This window comes from Magnolia sinica, chromosome 2 (genome assembly GCF_029962835.1).
Source record: "Magnolia sinica isolate HGM2019 chromosome 2, MsV1, whole genome shotgun sequence".
Classification (NCBI taxonomy): Eukaryota; Viridiplantae; Streptophyta; class Magnoliopsida; order Magnoliales; family Magnoliaceae; genus Magnolia; species Magnolia sinica.
The window spans coordinates 116418076-116443858 of NC_080574.1; the positions used below are offsets into that span (position 1 = coordinate 116418076).

The following is a 25783-nucleotide window of genomic DNA, read 5'->3' on the forward strand; positions in this document are numbered from 1 at the left end:
CGTATTTTGGGCTTAATCAGTAATTCAATTTCTTTTTATTTCAGTGGTTTAGTATTTTGGGAACTTTTGAGATTTTGTAACTAAGACCCCCAGCTGGGTGGGTCAAATATTTGGGCTCTCATGATTATATATATGCTTCTTTTGCTATCACACTCTGAGTTTATTATTCCGTTGGTCCTCTGATTTATAAACCCCCGAATTTTCTGAAAACGAGTCCCGTACTCAGGTATGAGAAATCGGGGCGTTACAAGATTGAATCTTGATAAGTATAGTTTTATATATAAATAAATAAATGAAGGTTAATTTTATGATATTTTGAAAATTGTATCAAAAATCATTGGTTTCAAGCAACTAGTACTTCTGAATAGGGGTGTAAATCGAGTTGAACCGAGTTGAGCTAGCCACAGTTTGACTTGGTCCTCGAGCCTGACTGACCAACTCGGCTTGGTTCGGTCAACAACTCGGGCCGAGTTCGAGCCAAGATCGAGCCGAGTTCGCTATTGAGGCATTTCCACAAACACTTAGACTACACCTTCAAAATCCCTTTGTATGTGAAACAGAAGCAATGTTTTACAGGTATTTTATCAAACACCTTCTAAGCAACATAAAAACCAAGAAAAAAAAAAGGTATTTGTTTCATGTACATACCTTCCTTGCCACCAGCCACACTTTGTTGAGTCATTTTATCAAACATTTGGTGAGCGACATCAATGGCAAAGTAGCCAAGTCACCGAACTGGTTCAATCTGAGTTCAATTCTAACTGGATTCGATCCGAGTCGAGTCGAGCTGGGGCCTGCTCGAACTCGGCTCGAACTCATTTTTGAGCTCAAAAAATCAACTCGACTCGGCTCAAACTCAGCTTTGAACAGAGTCGAATCGAGCTTTTTTGAGTTGAGTCAAGCGAGATAACCAAGCTAGCTCCATTCGTGTACACCCCTACTTCTGAAATTTAAAAAATAAAAATAAAAAAATAAATTATAACTCGAAATGGAGTGAAATTTGGTGGGGATAAAGTAGACTTGATGATAAACTACTATAAAAATCACAAAAATAATATAGTAATTAAAAGTAACAAAAATATTACAAGTAATAGACCTATTGAAACATAAAATTTCTGCAAATGCAAGCTGCCGATGGATCGCATATACATTTTTCATCTTAGAGTTTTTTATTTTCGATATCTTCTTAAGAATTACTTCTAATCATATTAGGAATTATCTTATATGATTAAATTAAGATTATCTATTTTTACTATATTTTATTAATTCGGGTAGTTTCAAGTATAGTTGAATTATGGTTCTTAATTAGGGTTATTAGAGTTATATCATCATTTACGTTAATTACGAATAAGCCACGCTACGAACTTAGCTAATCCAAACTCTAGTTCTCATGCATAAGAAATCTCATCGCCCATTTCATTTCAGAAATGCACAAATTAACCAAACTAACTCTAGGTCGCTCGTTACTAGGCCGATGAATTCAAAACTATATAAAGACATTTGTCTTGTTGGGCTTGACGTCCATCACGGATGTTGAGCCGAGGCAATGCGAAAAATCGCTCAATTTGGAGCCTAAAGGCAACACTTGTGTTGTGTGAGGCTGAGGTGAAATCGGTATGAACTTAGGTTAATTTTCCACCCTTGATCTTTTCTGAAGTTGGGACTTTCGAGCCATTAGATCGTAGCCAAACATAGGACATTAATATAGAGTAATGTCCTATACACATCTGCATAATCGCAACCATAATCGATGAGCGGTAATCGTCGAACTAACTTTTGATCATAACCATTGATCAGTGTGTCCAATATGATGGGCGATTAAAGCTTTGCGTAAATAGTCACTCAGAGAAACTATCCTACATCGTTAAAGCTGTATATGATCAAGTTAGCTCGGTTAACTCACTCATCTCGACTCGAATAAGCTCGATTCAACTTGGTTCGAAACTAAGTTCAAGCCGAGTCGAGCTGATTTTTGGAGCTCAAGCTTGTCTGAGCTCGAATCGACTCGGATCGAACCAATTTGATGACTCGGTTATTTTAATATTGATGTTGCTCACCATGTGTTTGATGAAATGACTCAACGAAGTGTCGGCTGGTGGCGAGGAAGGTATGGATATGAAACAAATACCCTTGTATCTTGATTTTGATTTTGCCTGCTGAGTGTTTGATGAAATACATGTAAACTATTGTTGTTGTTTTACATACTGTGAGAAATTGAAGGTGCACTCCATGTGTTTGAGAAAATGGTGCACATGCTCGATCTTGGCTCGAACTTGGCTCGAACTGGCCTAAACTGCTGACCGATCCGAACCGAGCCGACCAATCAGGCTCGAGGACTGAGCCAAGCCGAGTTCGAGTTGGGGTTAGCTAGTGACCGAGTTGAGTTAAACTGTGCCAAGCTCAACTCAGTTCGACTTGTGTACAACTCTATATGTCGTAGATTGACTTGTACATCTCCTAGTGGGCCCCAAAAGTTAGAAACAATCTCTCATAGGGTTATAATAGTAAGTACTTATGCATTGGGGTCATTTGCACCACATCTGGCACTACAAATACCTATTTATTTCACTCCCACTGTCCCCATACAGATTTACCCTAGAAAATGAGAGGAAGAGAGGAAGAGAGAAAGATGAAGAGAAGGAGAGTGAGAGAAAGAAATGGGTTCTTGATATTACTTTCATTGGATTCCTCTTGACGAAAACCCTTAGAGCTACTGTTTTTCCACTAAATCCACTTCCACTCATGATTGGAGGTAAGCTTTGCATCACACCTTTCGATTCAAGCTTCTTTATGATGAATTCCATATATCTTATATAGATTCTTCTATTTGATCTAGGAATCGGTGTTTTCCCGTAAAATCATAACTCTAGGGTTTATTCATGTTAGGATTGGGGTATTGACAATTGATTAAGAGCGACTCATGTTATCACATAAGCCGTATTTAAGCATAACCCCATGTGGGTGCCGTTGTACACCAATTTCGGGCCTCGACTCATTGAATCGAGATAGAATTTGCTCGAACTAAGTTAGGTAAAATCATTAACCCTTAATTAAAATTCAATTAGATTTTAATTCACGATATGAACGATGAAATTGTCGATGAATTAGGATTTGTAGCATTTTCCCAAATTCCACGCACTAAAGCCGCATCCGAGTCAAGGATTTTGATTCTAAGGTGAAGATTTACTCTCAAGCTTCTACCCGACATTTTAAAATAATTAAATGTGTTTATTTTCTATTTAATTGATAACATGCTCGATGAAATACTTGAATGATATAAAACTCTTAACATTAGAACTCTTTAATATCGAAAGCAAAGAAATGTTAATATGATTGAATTGTGTTAATGTGAATTGAATTGTACATGTGTTCAATTGGTATACCATGCTGTGGTATTTAAATTCCTTGCGATCGTGTTTATTTAGTGGATAAATTCGAATTGTTACTATAGTGGATTGAGCTCCGTAAATTATTTAAATATGTAGATAGCCCTATTTGGAGTGGCTAACCCAGTCTTATATGGCTGATCGAAGTTAAACATGGCCGAACGACAGTAGTTGGAACAGCATAGGATGCCTTGCACCTAATGTTGTTTCTTCTGAGGTCCTTCGAAGTCGATCACATCAATCTAATATAGGACTTAATCATCTTTATGCTTGGTGATTGTATAATATTCAATAGAATCCGAGATACCACTATTACCATTGATTTAAGTCTACTCATAACCATTAGTGCGTTACGATCCTACAAAGACCCATGAGCCGGGCATGATGGTATGGAAAACTTGTCCGAGTTGTTGGCCTACGCTAGGTTGACTTGCTTGCCACATAGGAAAAATATTGGGTGACGAGCTCGCCATGTTAGTAAAACATTGGATGATGAGCTTTCCCGTAGTGACCACCAAGCATCGATGAATATCGCGAGTCTGCCATGTTGTTAATGGTTTGGGTAGCGTACCTTCTCCACATTCGAAGTGTGGGTAACGCCCTTCACCTTAATAAATGTGATTGTTCTTGTTCGACAAGCCCTAATATTAACCCGATTAAGTTGTATAGACTATTGAGTGATGAACTCAAATTTGGATCAAGGGACACAGGTGAGGGGTCGCTACATGCCTCCACGTGCCACGTGAATCTGTTTAACGACTATTGATATAATGACGGTGTCCTAGCTTTACCAACCGGCTGTTTGAAATGAACATTAATAAACACTCGGTTAACCATACACTCCATAACATTTGTTGGGTTGTACTTCTAGCCAACCATTACGCATACGTTGAGTCAAACATGTTTTAAGTTAACTTGAATTAGTATTACCATAAATGAACCAAGGATGCTTAAAGTTGTAATAAACATTAGAAAACAATAAAACTGACAAATAAATAAAATAGCAAAAAAAAAACACAACTTAAGGTGGTGGTTTGCTCGTAGTTGGCCCGTGCATGTAGCAAGGTTGTTGGTCCTCATTGGCCCGCATTTCTATTTACACTATAAAACCTACTTGACTGGGCTTGTTACCCGGTTCGAGTCATGCCGAGTTGTATCGAGTCAGCCAAATTGCCAAGTTGACTTGGCGAGTCCATTCAAGCGGGGACCGAGTCAGGCTTATGACCGAGTTTCTCAGAGACTCGGTTCGAAATCTCATTCGTTCACGTTGACTCGGCTGAGTTTCAAGTCGAGTCAGCAAGGTTTAGAACTATGCTGATATGTTTGCAAGACAAATGACAACAAAAAGATGACAGAAGCATCACCACTCGAAAGTAAAACCAGAGATGGCATGTAAAGATGTTGAAATTGTTACAATCATGGTCCAGTTCTTGTTTTGAAACAGTACAGTCATGCATCGGATGTACCATTCGAACAAGGAGTAGCAGTAGAGAGATCCTGAAGATATCAAGGCACTTGCAGAGACAAAACAATGCACATGTTGGCCCAACTGAGTATCTGAAACAACTAATGAGGTTGACCCTGTTGATGGAACTGGTCAGGAGCTAACACATTTCCCTTTCTTTCAACAGTCTCTCCTTTATAGTGAGAATTAGAAGATGTGGACATGGATACAGCATTCAGAAAAGGTGGGCCATCAAAGTAGTACAAAACACTGAATATGCAGTGGAAAGTTGATTCAGAGACGTCGACAAGGTGCTTGACAGTAGCCCAATCAATAGAGGAAAGTGGATCCATGTGAAGCAGATATCCAGTAATATGCTCATACCCATAGCCATTAGAAACTGGAAATGTCTCGATCTCTATACTTGGTTTCTTTCCTAGAATGCAAAATGCGGTTCCGTCATCACCTTCTTACCTGTACTGTAAAAATAATATGAAAGCATCTTTGAATAGACTGATTTTCTTGTTTCATAGGTGGCATACACGTTGAAAATTCTAGCATGCTTAGTTTAAACATATAGACTATTTACATCTTCCTAAGTTTTTAAGCAGTTTGAAAAGCATGCTGCAAACCAACAGAACACTCCACATAATTGGCAATCAAAGTTACAATTTTGAATTATTAGTTCTATTTGGCTAAAAACTTCCAAAGTAACATTCACTGTCGAAAGGTACGAGCACTACCCCACCAAGCAGTGACCACTACTCACAATCGTTAAAGAAATACTTCTTATAAGAACATCAGTATGAAAAAACTCTTTACCATCTAACAAAATGAGGATAACTTTCAATGGATTGGAGGCCATGGCAAGATAAGAAGCACACAGTGGTTTCTTCATGCCAAGAAATCCATCCAAAACCTTATAGCTGACCTCCAACCAGAAGGACCTCTACACAACAACAAACTACTGAACAGAAAATCCACCCAATTATACAAACTGTTGAACCTTTGCCTTTAGATGAGATCTGATGGAAGAGTTTTCAACCCTTTGTACAGAAAGTTCTGGCTCCTAGAAAGTACGATAAGCAAAGGAAAATAAGTGCTAATGCCCAAGAGAAGGAGAACTTGGTAAAGCCAAGCGGAGGGTCTAATACCAGGAAAAGTTCATGTATGTTTGAGCATGAGAGGAAGTCAGGAAGAAGAATTATTCACTACAATGTAATGTACTACTACATAGACTCCAAGGACACGAGACCTTCCCAACCATGTAACCAATCCTATCAAAGGAAACGCCTCAACCATCAAACCTTACCCAAAGTGGAAGCAACCTGAATATGCAATCATACAAATCTCAAACATGTCATAATGACTTTGTTGTCAAGTTGGCAAGTCATCCTCCCTGTAGAAGGGAGATTACGGATTAAGGCCCCATGGCTTTGACCGACTTTACTGGTCTTGGTCCCGCTCCCACCTGAACTGGCATGCATCTGGATGTATAGTCTGACCAGTAGGAAAATGTTTCGAACATGTAGGAAATAATAAAAGCAATAAAATCCCTAATTTTTTTTCCCTCCAACACATGAGCTGTTTAGCAGCTAAAAGCTGGAATTGGTATTCCTTACACACATGAAGAATTCTCAGTCACGTATATGTTATAGAAGGGAAAGAGCTTAACAAAACTTGCAAACTTTTGCATTCAAATAAATGTTAGTGTACATTGCTTTTGTATTAATTAAAAAGGCAGCAAAATCACAATACACACACACACACAAAACCCAGCTGAGTCACCTCAACTCGGTGAGATTTCAAGCCAAGTGCTGGGGAACCTGGTACTAGGCCTGACTCGGCCTGGACTCAAAGAGCCATGTCAAGTCGACTTGATGGCTTGGTCAACTCAACGCGACTCGCCATGACTCAAACTTGAGTCACCACCACCCTGGTGGATATTTAATTAAAGATAAAGAAGGTGGGGAGAGGGATTCAAACCCCCACCTCAACCAAAGAAAACAATGCACTTGACCAGTGAGGTATCTATGTAGTTATTCATTTTAGTTAAATGTTATATAACTCATACTAAATTTCAGTATTTCAAATATCTATTACATTCCTAATCTTTTCAATTTACAATATTAAATATCGAGTCAAATCAAGTCAGGTCGAGTCTTCAAATCAACCCAACCCCGCTGAACATCGAGTCAAGTTTTCTGGCTTTTGAACTATGGATTGGAAATGGAATTGCATAATGGCAACTGATAATGGATATACTTCTCTTGGCCTTGCGCTTTACAGTCTTGAATCATTCTTTCATCACGTTGGGGTGTATAATACGATCCTCCTTTGCAATGCATTTCCCGTGAGCAGCAGTTCCTGCGCGTTATGCTTGAAGTGATCATCATGTGCTGACGTGCTTCAAACATCTGTAGTTAATCTGGCTACATGCGATCAGACATCTCAATGGGCATTTATCTAAAGACTGAAGGAAACCCATCATCATGTTCGAGTCCCACAGATTGCAGTGATAAAATAACTGCAGTCAAGGTTCGTGAGAGTCATTTGGTGAATTTCCGACTCATCATCCATCATAACTGTATGATAGATCTCACCACTTGTCTCTGCAGCTACATATACCATCCTTGAAATGATGATAGAAGCATCCATCCCTCACGAAAATTTCCCTCTCTTCAATCTTGGAGATAAGCTTTGTTGAAGTATGGCAATCAATACACATCCTTGCATTCTTGGAGATACGGACTGGACCACGAGAATGTGATGAGATGATGCCAAAACATATAGCAAGCTTTTCAGTGTGGAAACAAGAGAAGGGATCAGCATCTTGTTCATCATCGAAAATAACATCATGGGGTACATAGCCGGCCCACTCCATTTCTTCTGCCAATCTATACCATGCATCTAAAATCTTCTCCAATTCAGGATGTGAACTATCCCCTGCTTGAAATGTATAGATCACATTACTGACATCAATCGAGCTACATGCCCTAACTGTCATCAACCCACGGGCTCTCATCGCAATCCTTACATTCCTAGCAGCATCCCACATGCCAGTCATGGCGTAGATATTTGACAAGACAATGTAGTTCGAAGCATTACTAGGTTCTAGCTCAAATAATGCCTTTGCAGCTATTTCACCTATCTCCAAGTTTGAGTGGACTCTACAGGCTCGGAGAAGAGTAGCCCACATACAGGCATCAGGTTCATATGGTATTTTTTTCATAAAGTCAAGTGCCTCTTTTAGTAAACCAGCACCGCCCATGATTCCAACCATGCATGTATAATGTTCCAAAGTAGGCTTAATTTCATAAACAGCCTCCATGTAATTGAAATATTTCCATCCCTCTTCCACCAAGCCTTCATGGCTACAGGCCGAAAGAACTGCAGTGAAGGTGATGTGGTCCGGCTTGATACCAGATGCTTCCAATTGTTTGAACAAGACAATAGCATCTTTGGGCATCCCATGCATTGAATAACCCGAAATCATGGCATTCCACAGCGGTAAATCTTTTTGAACTGTGTTATTGAATACTAATCTGGCCTCTAAAATACTTCCACATTTTGCGTACATATCTATTATAGCACTTGCAAGAGTAACAGCAGACTCATGAAACCCACTTTTCACAGTGAAACTGTGCAATTCTCTCCCCAGCCTCAGAGCTGCAATACTGCTGCAAGCTGAGAGAAGAATCATGAGTGTAATTGAGCTTGGTATATACCCTTCTTCCAGCATTTTCAGGAAGAGATTTAGCGTGGCTTCTGGCTTCTTGTTATGGTTGTGGCCCGCCATCAAAATGTTCCAAGATACTGTGTTTTTGTCACTTATCCTGTGAAATGACTTGGCAGCTGAATCCATATCCTGGCACTTCGAATACATGTCAACCAACGCACTGGAAACAAAGACATTACACTCAAACCAATTCCTCAGAATGTATGCATGGATTTCCTTTCCTTGACGCCACAAATTTAGATCACTGCAGGCTGCCAGAGCACTTGTGATGGTGATGGCATTTGGTTGGATTGACATTTCTGACATTTCAACAGGCAAAGGCATGTTGCCTTTTGGATCTTGCAGAACAATCTCCTTTGGAAATTGCATGACTCGGAATAAATTCAGAGCAAAGCTACTAAGACTGGATTGCTGAAACCCAGAAATCAAAACATTCATTGAAACAACATTAGGCTTCAAACCCATCCGACCCGTCTCTGGAAACAGCTCCAAGGCCTCATCCTTTTGACCATTCCTTGCATACCCAGCAAGCAGAGTGTTGTAGGTAATTAAGTCGGGCTTCAACCCATCATTTTGCATTAACCAAAGGAGCTCCATTGCCTCCTTCATTTTACCCTCATTCACATATGCCGCAATCATTTCATTCCACACAGAAGTGTTCTTGTTCTCCATTTCCGCAAACACTCTCTCTGCATAATCGCTCCTTCCACATTTTGAATACATACCAAGCAATGATCCACCCACATAAACGTTCTTTTGAAATTCACGTTTGATAGCATAACAATGCATTTCCTTGCCCAAATCCAATGCCTGCAAACCCAAGCAAGCAGGGATAATGCTTGCGATTGTAACAGCATTAGGATTCTCAAACAAACACATTTCACCAAATAAATCCAAAGCATCTTCAAAGAACCCATTCTGTACACAACCCGAAATAATCCCGTTCCAAGAATTGACACCAGGCTTTAATCCTCTGTCTCTCATCTCTTCTAACAAATGAAGGGCCTTTTCACTCTCCCCATTCTGAGCGAAGCCCGAAATCAATGTGTTCCATGAAATCAGGTCCGGATCCACTCCACTCAACTGCATGGATTGAAAAACCTCTGCTGCTTCTTCCAAAAGCCCGGCGTCAGCATATGCTGAAACAAGGGCAGTCCATGTAACCACATCTCTTTCTGCCATCATATCAAAAACCCTCAGGGATGAATCCGAGTCCCCACATTTCGCATACATGTCAATAAGCGAATTCCCGACAAAAACGTCCAACTCCAATCTTTTCCTTATTACAAACCCATGCAACATCTCACCAATTCTCAAAGCCTCCAGCCCGGAGCAAGCCTTAAGAATCGTGGGCACAAGAAATTTATCAGGTTCAATACCATCACGGACCATCAATCCGAATACAGAAAGAACATCCACCCACCGCTGCAATCGACAGTATGATCCTATCAAGGCAGCATAAACCGCAACAGTTCTTTCAGGAATTGCATCGAACAGCCGGCGTGCATCATCCAACGATCTATAATTCTTCGCATAAAGACCCACTAGATTATTAACGATTGTATCAGAACCATCCAAATCGAAAAGGCCCAGTTTTAAGATCTGGGCATGGATTTGTGGTGCATCTGGAACACGAGATTTGTCCGAGATTCGATTTTGCAAGAGGGAAAGGCAGTAATCGATGGGGAGTTTCGTTTCGGATATAAGAGTAGAATTGTTGGGATTTATGGGAAGGGTACGAAGGGTGGTTTTCTGATATTGAGGTGGTTTGGCTTTGGAGCTGAGATTTATAGCCGTTGGGGGTCGGAATTTGAATTTTGGCGGGAAGATGGAAAGTTGGGGTGGAAGGTTGGTAGGAGAAACGGTTGAAAGGAAGTCGTCGGAAGGGAATACGGAATTAAAAATCGTCATTCTCTTTCCCTGATATCAATTTTTAGAGATTCGACAGAGAGAACCTTTCAATCTTTCTTTTCTTCTTCTTTTTCTCTCTCGACTTGCAGTGGAAGGATTTCGATGGAGATGGGATTCATATATATGAGCTAGTCTACGTACACGTGTCGTGACCTCAAATCCAAACCGTCCAAAAGGCCGGACCCACCGTACACAGACAAAAACCCGATTTTGGCGCGCTGATGGCAGACGGACCCTAGCGTCTTAAGCTCAGACACGGTTTTGCTAGTGACGCTGACACTACACGGGTTGCTAGTGGTCTGTGCTATGTGGACCCACCATGATGTATAAATCATAATCTCTTTCTTTATCGGTAGGTACGGATTTATAGAGAATTATTCGTTCGTACAATTACGCGTACATGATCATGGTGTGCTTGAACGTGAATAGTTGAATTGTAATACGAATACTTGAGAAATGATTTGCATTGCATTGCATTATCATAGAATACTTGTTATTTGGATTGAATATTTAGATTGGGCTTGTGAGTGGACGATGAATCAGTAATGCGTGGTAGATTTGTCACTTCGTCGAACATATAAGACTTGCAAAAGTTACCTAATGTCGGAGTCGTACGAGAGCGTGTCGCTTTGGTTGGTTAGTCATTGATGATTTGCTCAGTTGAATCGATGATGCATAGTAATTTGCTTACTGACATGTGTGGCTGATTTGTCTCATTGTTGGAGGGGTTAGGTAAGCATGGTTGTTCTGTAAAAGGTACCTAATATCATAGAGTAGCACGAGATGTACATGTTTTGCCAGGCAAGTTAGAGGAGCATGTTTGAGTTGTGAAAGGTACCTAACGTCTAGAGCCGTGCAAGATTATAAACACGTGAATTTAAGTACATACCCTGCTATACCGGTTGGGTGAGTATGATTAATTTGTGAAAATGTACCTAATGTCTAGGGGCATACAAGTTCGTGAGAAACTATTAATTGGATTTGTTTATGATTTGCATTGCTTATAGTATTGCATTCGTGTCATTATGACATCATGATTCATTCATTACATCTTGATGTGAGTTACATTCGCGTCGTTATTCCGTTGATGTCCTACTTACTCTTGTCTATTATTAAATCATTATGTTTGATACCTCTAGGAATTCAAATGTGGTGGATATGATCTCATTAGGTTTCTATCTCATTAAATTAACAACTCTTGTAAGTTTACAGAATGAGAGATAAGCTAGAGATGAAGAATGTGTGGATGGCTACTTCCATTAGAAATATATTTAAGTTTATTTTTATATTTGAAGGATTTAATGAACTTAAAGTAGTAAGAGTGATGTGTGGATTCAGTAAGAATGGTGGATTTGGAATTCAGAATTATAAAATTAAATTAAAATTTTAAGTTAATTTTATTTTGGTTTAGATGATTTACTTATGGTTTGAGTTGGATGAATGTTGATTTGAATAAGGATGTGACAAAGAGGGGACGCATTTGGTATGGCGTGTGTGATTGCCTCGCACATGAGTTCAATAATGAGCTAGGTGATTGTGCCACAATGCCATGCCAAAGAAAAGAAGTCCTTTGAACAATAGCTCAAAAAAATATATGAAGTAGGAGATCTAGAAGTTGGCATGCCAGGATAACCATTTGGAAAGTTTGACTATTACATGCTCTACCCTGAAAAAACACATTAAGCCAAAGTCTTCCACTTCCAACTCACCATTTGGCTCCCCATCTCCTCCTCCAAAGCCAACCCTTATGTGACACTATCAAAAGGCTCCTTCCCTCTTTGCTATAAAGACTATCCTCCCAACACTTGTCGAGCACATACCATTAACCCTTGCAATATGCCTTGTTGAATCAACAACCTTTTCTAAATCAGAAGATTTTGATAATGTTGAGAGTCAAATATTGCATATTAGACCTCAATTATTACTCAATTTTGTGAACATGATACTGTTTAACGACATATTTTAATCATGTTGGTGATGCAGGTTGTATTTAGGAGCCTGGACTGAAAAAAGGTACTAAGAGCATGAATTTGAAGCTCATAAACCACCAAGGCAAGGGATGAACTCCAGGGGACCAAGGTTGAAGAATTTACACGCCCGGGATTTGAGAAAATCTTGTACTTCACACTAAAGAGGCCTGAAATTCGTCCAGAATGCAAGATCATAGGGTTCCCACTATCTATTCGGTTCGAAACTTAATATCTGCCTTAAGGACCATAAATTAACCGTACACATCGAATTTTAGCCCTTAGATCCCTATGAAGTGGCCCAACAGTCAGATCTGCATATGAATCATCAACCCGAGGCCCACCTGATTTCTGGATATGCTTTAAATGTGGTCTCAACCCCTTATATGAGATGAAAAAATGGTTAGACGAAGCGTATTTTTTACAAACATCACAGTGGACTCCACATGTACATCGCACGTACATGGGGCACACATGCGCTAGATGCGCACCAGACGAGTCAGGCGGTCAACAGACCGCTGACCTGACTTCTTTCTCTCCTCTACGCAAGAAGGTTGTTATCTGTGGGCCCCAACCATCATGAATTTACATGATATGGACGGTCCATTGTGATTAGAGGGGGGTGTGATCCTCTCATAGTTGGCATTTTGGCCCCATGAAAACATTGCACGTACATGAAGATTCAAACGTAAGATGGACGGTAGAAGCACAAGTCCCGTGGGCCACACTGAAACTGATCCAAAACTACCCATGTCCGACCGGTTTTTCTAGGTGAGCTCATTGAACGGAGTGGATTTCTTGTCAGACCTCGATCATGGACCCCACCAGTCTCCCAGCGCAGGACGTTCGCACGTCCGTCCACTGTGAGTTGAGGTGGCCCACCAAGATCACCCAATGGATGATCCGAGACATCCATCATGTCCAGGGGAGGGCGAAGACCAAAAATCGAAGACCAAAACCCTCTTGTTCTTGTGCAACCATCCACAAGAACAAGATTGCAAAGCAAGGAACAAGTTGCCACGTCCATTAGTGGTGCCATCTATCTAGAATCAAATCTACTTCAATCTTGGAAGAGTGGCTTAAATCAAGACCACAAAACTAGTAGACAGACCTGATTCTTCAGTAACCAGAGAAGATGGGCCCCACTAAGCGTCAGCACAAGATGATTTCTCCTCTTATGCACCACGAATGTTTCCTTTTTTTCTTTTTTCTTTTTTCTTTTTTCTTTTTTCTTTTTAACAAACGCACACACCCTCCACACACTCACGCTTGTGGAATTTCACCCCATATGGATACTCGAACCCTTGACCGGGTGTTGAAACTCCCGTGAGTCTACCACCTGAGCAAGAGTAACGATGTGGAGGGCATATTTAATCTGGGATGTGAGCAACTTGGACGTGGAGAGGAGCACATCTTCGATTTCTTCTTCCTTCTTCTTTATTTTCTTTTCTCTCTATGAGTTTGTTTATAGATTATAACATCATCATGTTTGGCTAAACCTCTTAGCTAGGGCTAAGAGGTGAAGCTTGTAGCGTGATGGGAGACTTCTTATTTATGCCTTTTGTTTCATGAACTGATTTTTTATTCTAGTTGATAATATTGTAAAATACTTTTTCATCATACTCCTCATAGCCACGTCTTCTTCCAACCTCTAACAATCCATTATTCAAAGGCCTCATTCCTTTTATATTGTAAAATATTTTTTCCACCAACAATTTTCTACTCCCCAAGGACCTGCCTCATCATCTCATCTTAGACCCCATCCACTAAGACATACTCTTATTAACAAAAAAAAAAAAAAAGCGTTCCTTATTCTTAAAATCCATATAATATAGATTTAACAACTTCTTCTATTATTGACCAAAATTCCTTGCAACCGACTTTAGTGAGATTTTCGTGCTTGTGCTCATACATATATTTATCAGATTTTTGTTGGCGCTGATTGCCCAGTACAATATAGAGCTGAAACAAATGGATGTAGAATTTGCCTTCCTACATGAGTAGTTGGAAGAGCATACCTACATAAAGCAACTAGATGAGTTCGGGATACATAAGCCAAAGAATAAGGTTTGCAAGTTGAGAAGGTCGTTGTACGGCATAAAACAATCACTTAGGTAGTGGTATAAAAGATTTGATTCTTTCATGGTGAGTCACCAATTTGCCATAATTAAATATGATAATCATATATACTTCGAGGCACTGAGTGATGGAGAATTCATTATACTGGTATTATATGTTGATGACATGCTTATTATTAGCATATCATATATGAGATCAACATTGTAAGGCCCATATCATAAACCGTACCATTCCGTAAGCTTCCGCGGTCCTTCCGATCAAATTCCGGCAACCCTCGACCCGTATCCGACGTTTGCGCTTGATCCTAAGCTGATTCCTGCATACCAAAGTCGACTCGACCCGAAACTTGTATCTTAGTGACCGCGCCGTCGCCGCGGTTCCAACGCCGTGACTCACGCACCGATCCAATACCCAGGCCAGGAGATGTGGGCCTGTGTTCATTCCAAAGAAACGTCACGCGTTGCGAATTCTGAGAGAATCTCTACGACCTATCCCATCAATCAATCAATCAAGTACACGTCATATCACAAGTAAAAGTAACCCATCCCTTTCCCATTCCCAAAGTCAACTCTTTCTCTCTCTCTCTCCACCCATCCCTTTCTTACAACATCATCACTCCACCCATCACCCATCACTCCATCACTTCTCTCCCTCTCTCTCATTCTCTCTTCACTCCTAAGCAACAAAAAACCCAACATCCAAGCCTCCCCAAACTCTCCCAAAACAACAAGTGTAGCCCACTTTCCCACTCCCCCATATTCCATCTCAACCATCCATTCATCATCTACCTCCATCAAAATTGAAGGCAAGGAGCATAGGAGCCCAAGGGATCAAGGAGGAGTACAATAGGTGGGTGATCCCACTGTTGATTTTTAATTTAATGGGCCACTTGTGATGGGACCCAATTTGATGTATGTGTTGTAATCATATGAGGGGCCCATAGTGGCAGGGTCCCTCCCCTTCACGTTTCTCTCTCTCTCTCTCATGTATGGTGATGATGGTGTAGAGGTGTGTGGCCCACCTGGTGTGTGTGTGTGGCCACCATGAAGTATATATTTTATCCATGCCATCCACCTTTGTGGGACCCACCTGATGGATGCATTGGATGGAAGGAAGGAAAAACACAAATATCAGCTTGATCCAAACGTGTGGCCCACTGGAGGTGTGGCCACTGTGATGTAATATCCACCGTCTGTGGGATCTAGACGGTGGGGCCTGTTGCACGTGTGGCAGTCCACACCATCCGGTCCACTGGACTCACATATATATAATATTATATATTATATATATATATATAATATTTTATATTATGTTATATTATATTATATAAAGAGAGAGAGAGAGAGGATTGGAGTGGGTGGCCCACCACATGGGACCCACCGCGGTGCATGTGTTGTATATCTATTTCGTCCATCCATTTGATCCAGACCATCCAGCGGTCTGGATGTGGATGTGGTGATATTGGCCAGCAATCACGTGTGGGGCCCTACCTTGATGAGTATTTTGTATTTGTATCGTCCATTTAGACGGTGCCATGTGGGCCCTGCTCTTGATGCAGGTCAGGCATATAGACCGTCCATTCATGTGGGGCGTGTCCTGAGACACTGACACTCCCACTCTCACGCGTGTGTGTGTGTATGTATATGATATATATTATATTATAATTTAGTATTTATATTAGTGGATATGTGATGATGATGTTGCCTTTGTAATTTGGGTAAACTTGTGGTTATGCTTCTTACGAGATAAATATACATTGAAAAATCCTCATTATAGGATCTCAGGATCGGAATCTGGCGTATATACGCTGGGAGCCGAGAATGAGGTACTACGGAGGCTTTCGGCACCGGATTCGGCGATCAAGAATTTTGTGAGTCCGGTTTTCGGGTTTGGGGCATGACAAACATATTGAAAACTCAGCTATCACGGCCATTCGAAGTGAAAGATTTAGGGGTTGTAAGGAGGATTATCGGCATTCACATACACAGAGATAGGGAGAGGAGCATGTTACAGCTGTCTCAGGCAAAATACACTAAGAATGTGCTGGTCAAATTTTGGATGGACAAGGCTAGACTAATATAATATGAAGTTGATTGCCCAATACAATCTAGAGCTAAAACGAATGGATGTAAAAATTGCCTTCCTGCATGAGTAGTTGGAAGAGTATACCTACATGAAGCAACCAAATGGGTTCGAGATATATGAGCTAAAGAATAAGGTTTGCAAGTTGATGAGGTCGTTGTACGGCTTAAAATATTCACCTAAGCAGTGGTATAAAAGATTTGATTCTTTCAGGGTGAGTTACCGATTTACCAAAATTGAATATGATAATCATATTTACTTCAAAGCACTAAGTGATGTATAATTTATTATACTGGTATTATATATTAATGACATACTTATTGCTAGCATATTATATATGAGATTAACATAATGAAGACTCAACTATCACGAGCATTCGAAACGAAAGATCTAGAGGTTATAAAGAGGATTCTCGGTATTAATATACATAGATATAGGGAGAGGAACATGTTACGGCTATCTTAGGCAAAATACGTTGAGAATGTGCTGGTTAAATTGGGGATGGACAAAGCTAGACCAATACAATATGGAGCTGATTGCCCAATACAATCTGGAGCTGGAACAAATGTATGTAAAAATTACCTTCATACATGAGTAGTTGGAAGAGCATACCTATATGAAGCAACCAGATAGGTTCGAGATATATGAGCCAAAGAATAATGTTTGTAAGTGTAACGACCTTGGAATTTTGTGCTAATCTTTCCTTAAGTAGTTGTTTTTGGGGTAATTAGCGCTCTACTTGATTGCTTGTGAAATTCGCATCAATCACTTTAAATTGTATCTGCATGGCTCTAAACGTGCGATTAGTGAGCGCTACATCACTCTGAATCCGGGATCCATCGCTAAATCCATTTGCTCTTGGGATTTTGGAAGATCTGGATCGGACTGGACCGCGCATCGAAAGTCCGATGGCGATGATCTTAGTCAGTTGTGTCACTGAGTTGGGCTTGGTCTTCACCTCAAAATCAAGTCGATCTGATGTTAGGTCGATTTGATTGAGTTCGAGTGAAGAGTGTGAGAACGGTTGGAATTTAATAAGCTTTTATGAAATTGAGTCGTGTCATTGCGCAGACGATTTTAAGCTATCGGCCGTTGGATTCGACCCAATTTCACCCTCCGATCGGGATGGTTGGCCCAGGCATATCCTAGTGCTTGTGGACTTGATCGAGTTTAGGTGACCGATTGAATTGAGTGTGGTCCGCCACGGCGATCTGAAGAGCCGGTCGATGCGAAAACTCGGCTGACCTAGATCCATGGTCGGTGAGCTTAAGTCCGACCTTTCGTGGTTATAGGCCCACCGGAAGTGCTTCGTTGGATCGAGAAAGGCGTACTTTGGTTATTACCTAAGTATACCTTGACCATAGGGTTATTTCCATCATTTTAAGGCCTATATATAGTCCTTAAACCCTAGCTCTCATTTCCATACGAATTTTCTCTAACCCTAGCTTGGAGAGAGTGGAAAAGAGAGAGGAAGTGAGAGAGATTGGTTGGTGAATCACCTTGATTCTTCCTTGTTCTTCTTCACCTTTGAACCTTCACTTTGAATCGTTCCTCTGACGATTCTGAGTTCTTTGGGGTAAGTTAACCTAACCCTAACCTGTGTTAGAGCTTAGATTAGACTTGGTGTTGTTGTATCTCATTTCTATCCTTATTTTAGGGTATTCTTGCGCCGTTGACGAAGACAACTCGTCTAAATCAGTTCGGCGGTTCTTTCTTTGCTTAAGGTGCGGACTTTAAGTGTATAGGTTATGGTTTTCAAGGCTTTCAATCCCAGTTAGTGATTTATTCTTGTTATGGATGAGATTTCACATGTCAAATGTTATGTTTGCATTGCTTTCTTGATATGCATGTGCTATATTGAGATTTGTGTATTCTATGTGTATTTATAAAGTACCGTATACGTATAGAATATGCACTTATGTTTGCCATGATTATTGGTCATGTATGTATGCTAGATGCATGTATGACAACTCCTTGATAAAAGGAATTGTCTAAGTGCATGTATTTCAACATGCGTCATGTATGTTGTTCCATGAATGCTAAGTGTTTGTAGAAATGCATGAATGATCTACGTGTAACTGATTACACTAAATGCAGGCGTTGAGAAGTGGTTCTCAATACTTCTATGGATGCGCATGATTTCCCTTATGCATTTACATTCCAAGTTATTTAAATTCAAGCATCTCCTATGCTTACATTTATGTTAAGTTGATATTATTCAGATGTGTATGTAACATGATTTGAGTTATTGTTCCATTCTTTTACATTCCATATGAATATCTCGTAGTGTAGGATGTTTGAGACTATGCCTTAGTCCGAAATCGGTAATTGACCCTTTTGTCGTGGTTGAGATTGCTTTCGCCACGTGAGACGATTAGACGAACCCGAGTCGTATTAGAGTTGGCGGCTGGTTTGGCCACGCGGAGTGTTTGCGCACTCTATGTCGCTCAATTCAACGTGCGCTCGTGCTAGTCGAGTTCGCCAAGTAACCCGATTGTCCGATGTATGTTCACCATGTATGGACGCTACTGCTTGAATCTAGGGTACCGAACTTACCAGTGAAATCCTAATAACCATGGTACCGATCCGCTAAGACTCATGAGCCGGACATGGTGGTATGGGACACCGTGGTCGAGCCGTCGCGCCCACGCTGGGTGACGAGCCTCCCGTAGTGACCAAAGTGAGCAACTAAACTCGTGAGCCGATTATGGTGGTATGGGACACTATATTCGTGCTCGGCCTACATTGATTGGTGACGAGCCCTTTGTAGTGACCTCGAGCATACCGGATACCACAAGGAGGTGACGAGCCGATCCGTGGTAGTAAGGGCATGAAAGGCGTGCATTGATTGGTGACGAGCCCTTTGCTACGACCTCAACTATATGATCGTATGAGATGTCTAGGATTGACGACCCTAGTATGGATCACTGTTTGGATGATGATATGAGGAAGGTATCTTAGATTCCCAATCCGGTATGAATTGGACTAATAACAACTTGGTAATCATATCCATGCACCGCATTTGCATGTGCTTTGTAGATGTGGCGCACTTTGAGGCGATGTCATGCGTAACGTAAGATGAAGACGCCGAGGGTGTACGCGTGAGGGCACGCATCATATTGCATTCATACTGCATTAACAAGAGTACTTAGGATTTATTTAATTGTCCCGCTTTATCATTCTTGTTTGATTGAATCGATAGCATGTTAACCAAAGGCCTTATTGTTCCACCGAGTTGATCACTCACTCCCACGTTTCGGGCGGTGTTTCACACCCACCAAACTCTGTCTTAGGCCCCGATGTTGCAGATGTGGATGTGACGTCTGAGGCGGGGGAGCTGGATGACGACGAGGCCGCCTTCTCCTATATGCAGTTTTGACGGGTTCTTGCGAGCCTCGGTCTGTTGCGCGGATCTATGGGATTACTATTTTTGGGAACTGAAATGATGTAACTTGTACTTATAAATTTTGATAAATAACACTTTTACACGATCCTGGTTGTATATGTAATTCAGGGACTTACACTTGTACACATATTTTACTATAAGTCTTCCGCTTGCTTTATTCACTTACCCTTGAATCATATCTGCGTTTTGGCTTAATCTATCCCATGTTTATGTGCTAATACAGTCAACATACATCATTCATTAAAGAGCATACCTATATGAAGCAACCAGATAGGTTCGAGATATATGAGCCAAAGAATAATGTTTGTAAGTTGAGGATGTCATTGTACGGTCTAAAACAGTCACCCCAGACAGTAGTATAAAAGATTTGATTCTTTCACAGTGAGTCACCAATTTACCAGAATTGAATATCATAATCATATTTACTTCAAGGCACTGAGTGATGGAGAATTCATTATACTGGTATTTTATGTTGATGACATGCTTATTGCTAGCATATCATATACGAGATCAATATATTAAAGACTCAACTATCACGGGCATTCGAAATAAAAGATTTAAAGGTTGCAAAAAGGATTCTCGGTATTAATATAAACAGAGATAGGGAGAGGAGCATGTTACAGCTGTTTCAGGTAAAATACATTGAGAATGTGCTGGTCAAATTTGAGATGGACAAGGCTAGACCAATACAATATGGAGCTGATTGCCCAATACAATCTGGAGCTAGAACAAATGAATGTAAAAATTGTCTTCCTACAATAGTTAAAAGAGCATACCTACATAAAGTGTAACACCCCGGTTCTCGAAACCCGAGTGTTAACCTTTAAAGATAGTCCATTTTTTACATACATTTTTTTTTCTTTTTTATCAGAGTTAGTAATTTAACGGAATAGAAACACATCAAGTATAAGAGATAGTCCAAATATACAAACCAAATATTCGAGTGGCTACCCAAAAACTTATATAAACCAATGTCTTAAGTTATTACAATACATGACAGTACAGATTAAATATAGATGAAATCAGGAATAGAAAGTTGCAAAATCATTTGGCTCATCCTATTCAATGTGAACACCATCATGTGCATCCTTTGCATCCCTTGCATACTAAATATGGTTTGATAGCGTCAATCACTATCACAGTGAGGTATAACCTCCAAGATTTATCAAACATCAACATAATTAAGCATAATTGTCAAGAATAGTCTGTAATGAATATTTCATAATGACCATTTGGCAATAAGACATAATTTATTAGATACGCATACATTGAATAAATTCCACAAAGAAATTCTTCTTTAAATGCATGAATGCATGCACATGCTCACAGACCTGGGGACGCAGATCCAGTTGGCAAAAATGTCCCCTAAGGAGAACTAGCCACCCGGAAAAGTATTCAAAGGTACACCTTAAGGAGAACTAGTCACCTGGAAAAGACCATGTAACGAGGACACCCAAAGTGAACTAGTTTCCGGAAAAGTACTCAAAGGTATGCTTTAAGGAGGACTAAGCACCCAAAAAAGTCCATGCAACAAGGACAAACCATAGCGGTTCAAATGCACACAATAATAACTTAGAATCACCTAGTAAAATACTCTATGGTACAACCCATGGTGATCCAAGAAAACCCCCGTGTCTTACATGGACCACCCGGTAAAGTCCGTTTGCCATGAAAAAGCATGATTAGGCCAACCATTATTATTCCAATTTCAAATAACCATTTTAGAGAAATTCAAAGGTCACTATGGGGGGGTTTGTCACCCAGCATAGGCTGACAGCTCGGGCATAGTGTCCCATACCACCATCTTCGGCTCTAACAAATAAGATGTTTGAAAGTAACCTCTTCAACTAGTGGCAAATCGTAGTTCAACGAGTGGAACTTACCATCGTAGAGTTGTATAAAATAATCCATGAAAGTCACATGGGACAATTATTTCATAAAAGGTGCAAGGGCCAAATATTCCATTTAATGGTGCAATAAGAAGGATTATTCTCCAAAAGATCAATAGACACAAATAATCCACAAGGTGGTAAGTCCACAGCGTACATTCATTTAATCCATTTCATAGGTGGTCACTAGTTCGAGATCTCCTAAAACACCATCAAGTAACCTCAAGTGGCAAAATAAGCCACGAATACCATCGATAGCAATTACACATTTAAGGTATTTATCTTAAACTATAATATAAATGTTTGTAATCCATATCATGTTCGAATATATGAATTTAAATCCAATTCATCAATCAATTATAAGGAATCAAAATCAATAAGAGCAATGGACCACATTAAGCCATCATAAGACAGGGGTTGGACTCGGTCCTCACTCGAACCGAGTCACCTAATGTGGTAAGACAGAGAACGACGCTTACACTCCTCTCTTTTCGGTTGTCCTTTTTGGGAATGGGTTGCCCTAAATGGAAGCCTTTTATAAGGTTCTATTAATCCATTCAAGATGGTTCAAATTTTAACCAATCACGGAATTAGTTGTGGTCTTTAGTTATATGATCTGTGCCGTTTTGTAACAATATATATGAATCATGCTTGCATGGTAGTGACCAGACTACATGGATGGATTTTTGGGACTCTGGGCCACATGATGAATGTCTTATATTAGTGAATGGGACACATTAGAGTGTGATGGGTTTTTCGAATAAACGATGAAGATGGCTCTGTTGTTAATGGCGGATATCCTACGGATGGTTGATTTAATGATCAACAACGTTTGGATGGTTCAAATGGGTCATAGGGACCTTGTGGGACCAACCATTTGGGCAAGGATGGATGACATCTCACTAGGTTTCGAGATTTTCAAGTTGCGACGGCGACTCTCTTGTTACAAAGGAAGCCCTATAGTTAAGGTAAAATGGAGGGCTAGGATCTATTTACGTGTGTGGGTAGGGTTCAAGGATGAGGAGCTCGTGCGATGCCAGCTAACATAGAAAACGGTTTTAGTTTTTGAAAATGAGTTGTGTGCATAACTCTGCTTGCGCCGGATCTCGTGTACACACAGGTGTATAGTGACAGGTGTGAAGAGCTAGGTTTTGGTTAGACTTCCCGTTTGGACCAGATGGACAATTTAGATCTCTCATGTGATCACAAGAGTTGGGCCAGAATTTAAATCGATGGATCTTGTCCGTTAACTGGCGGAAAGGAAGGAAATAGGCCTTTTGTGAGAAAGTATCGGGTCAACCCGATTGACTAGGCCATCTTCGTCTGGTGCACAGTGAGTGAACACGCACGATGGTACACATGCACTATGGTGGGGTCCACAATAATGATTACTAGGATTTGCTCCGTCCACTCGTCATGGATGCAATTGTTGGGTCATCATGCCAAATATGAGGTGGATTTAACATTCAATTGGGCTATAATGTTTGATTCATGTGCCTAAATGATATCATCTGACTAACCTTGGAGGTCTGACGGTCAGATCTTTTCATACAAAGGTTTAGTTAGTGACTTAAGGTCTTGAGGACTGATCACACTGACTCTGATAGTCAACATGGACAATCTGATACGTTCTAATGGAGGTTTGGCTGACCATACATCGCAGTTTGGTGGACGGTGGGTCTTGTGACTCGAGTCCTGAAAATGATGACGTACGACTTTATTCGTCTAACACTTGATTGAAAGCCTAAAAATAGGTTTATCTAGTGATGGAATGGTCCCTCGAGAATGATTATGGATGGGTCATTTGATTTCAGGTGGAGGTTTCTTCCAACTGTCCTAAGGGTCCTAGGGTCTACTCATACAAAAATCAGTAGTACTTTCAATGATTAGATAATCCAACGGTGATGGAGGGGTAGATTGGGGGTTGTGGGCCATACTAGATAAATTTTGTTTTGTTTTTTTTTTTTTTGTTTTTGTTTTTGTTTTTTTTTTTTTAATGATTTCCATCAATCCAACGATCAACTTGCTAGGTAGACCCATCATAAATTTTTTAAAGGTCTCTTCCCAGTCTAAATGAGAATTATTAGTAGAGTGAGTGATTAGATGCTTGATTGCAATGGTCAAGTGATTGGTTTCTAAATTGAGTAGTGTAAATAGGATGAACTGTGGATCTGATTGGTTAGATCTCAAAATTGGTAATGTACAACATTGTTCAATGTTTCATTGTGATTGTGATCGTAGAAATATAGGTTGTGTGATGATGTGATGGTCGATCTTGGAAATCAACGGTTGGATAGCTTTATCTGTAGATGGAGATTACTCCTAACAGTTAAATTTTGACCAGAGTATAGGTGAACAATTCAATGAGGTAGGAATTCATAGTAACACCCTAGTACTAAAAGTATGGGGTGTTACATGAAGCAACCAGATGGGTTCGAGATATATGAGCCAAAGAATAAAGTTTACAAATTGAGGATGTCATTGTACGACTTGAAACAGTCACCTAGGTAGTGGTATAAAAGATTTAATTCTTTCATGATGAGTCACCGATTTACCATAATTGATTATGATACTCATCTCTACTTCAAGGCACTGAGTGATAGTGAATTGATTATACTGGTATCATATGTTGATGACATGCTTATTGCTAGCATATTATATATGAGATTAACATATTGAAGACTTGGCTATTACGGGCATTCGAAATGAGGGGTCCGGGGGTTGCAAAGAGAATTCTTTGTATTAATATACACAGAGATAGAGAGAGGAGCATGCTACAATTGTCTTGGGCAAAATACGTTTAGAATGTGCGAGTTAAATTTGGGATAGACAAGGCTAGACCAGTTAGCACACCCCATGCTGCTCGCTTTCGACTTTTTTCAGAGTAATGTCCTACTACAAATGAAGAAAATGCAGCTTATATCTCGTGTGCCCTACTCGAGCGTGGTTGGTAGTTTGATGTATGCTATGACCTATATGAGGTCGGATATTTCACATGCAGTCGTTGTTGTGTGCAGATACATATTAAACCCCGACAAACAACATTATAAGGCAATGAAATAATTACTTTGATATATACGATGTATAGCGAACTACATCTTTACATTAAAAAATTCAGAGGGAAAACTCGTACGCTATGTGGATTTTGATTATGCAGGAAATGTTGAGAATAAAAGGTCGACTTATGGGTACTCATTTGTACCAACAGGTGGAGCGATCAGTTTGATGTCGAAGCTTCAGTTTGTAGTTGCTATTTCCACCACTGAAGTTGAATATATGTTAGTGACAGAGGCACTCAAAGAAGGTGTTTGGTTGAGAGGAATGATGAACGAGCTTGGGCTTCAGTAGGAGGCCATGCCGGTTAATTGTATTAGCGAAAGCGTAATCAATTTTGCATAGAATTCGATATATCGTTCTTGTCCTAAAAATATTGATGTTCGATATCATTTTATCTGACAAATGCTTGAAGAAGGTGATGTCACTCTTAAGAAGATCCATAGGAACGTGAATTCGACGGATATGCTTATGAAAGTAATTCATGTAAAAAATTTCAGTTGTGTTCTACTTCTCTAGGCTTGGCAAATGTTTGATGAAGATGGAGTTTGCATGAGAAGAGACGACAGTGAAGCTATGATATAGACGGTTAGAGTTAGAGCTTGGAGTTGTGGTTCATGATTACTAAAGCCATAGTGGAGATTATTGTCCAGATATCTTCAATCTGTGTAGTGACGGGGGGTTTCGATTGATCGAAAAGACTGCTCGATCAATCAAGTGATCTCCAAATTAAACAGATTGGTCTCTGAACAGTTTTGGACATGTTCGATTGATCGACCTTAAAGGTTTGAGTGATCGACATAATTTCAAATTTTCATTTTAACTA

General features: G+C 40.2%; 1 protein-coding gene across 1 annotated transcript; it reads right to left on the reverse strand.

The window, feature by feature from the left end:
• Window positions 1-7429: 7429 nt before the first annotated feature.
• On the reverse strand, window positions 7430-10480 carry LOC131227006 (pentatricopeptide repeat-containing protein At5g04780, mitochondrial-like). Its single transcript, XM_058222696.1, has one exon. The coding sequence runs from the start codon at window positions 10478-10480 to the stop codon at window positions 7430-7432; it is 3051 nt and encodes a 1016-aa protein (XP_058078679.1).
• Between the last annotated feature and the right edge of the window lie 15303 nt (window positions 10481-25783).

What these genes read in the sequence shown, in the direction of transcription:
- LOC131227006 (XM_058222696.1), bottom strand. Translation starts at nt 10,480, where the DNA reads ATGACGATTTTTAATTCCGTATTCCCTTCCGACGACTTCCTTTCAACC.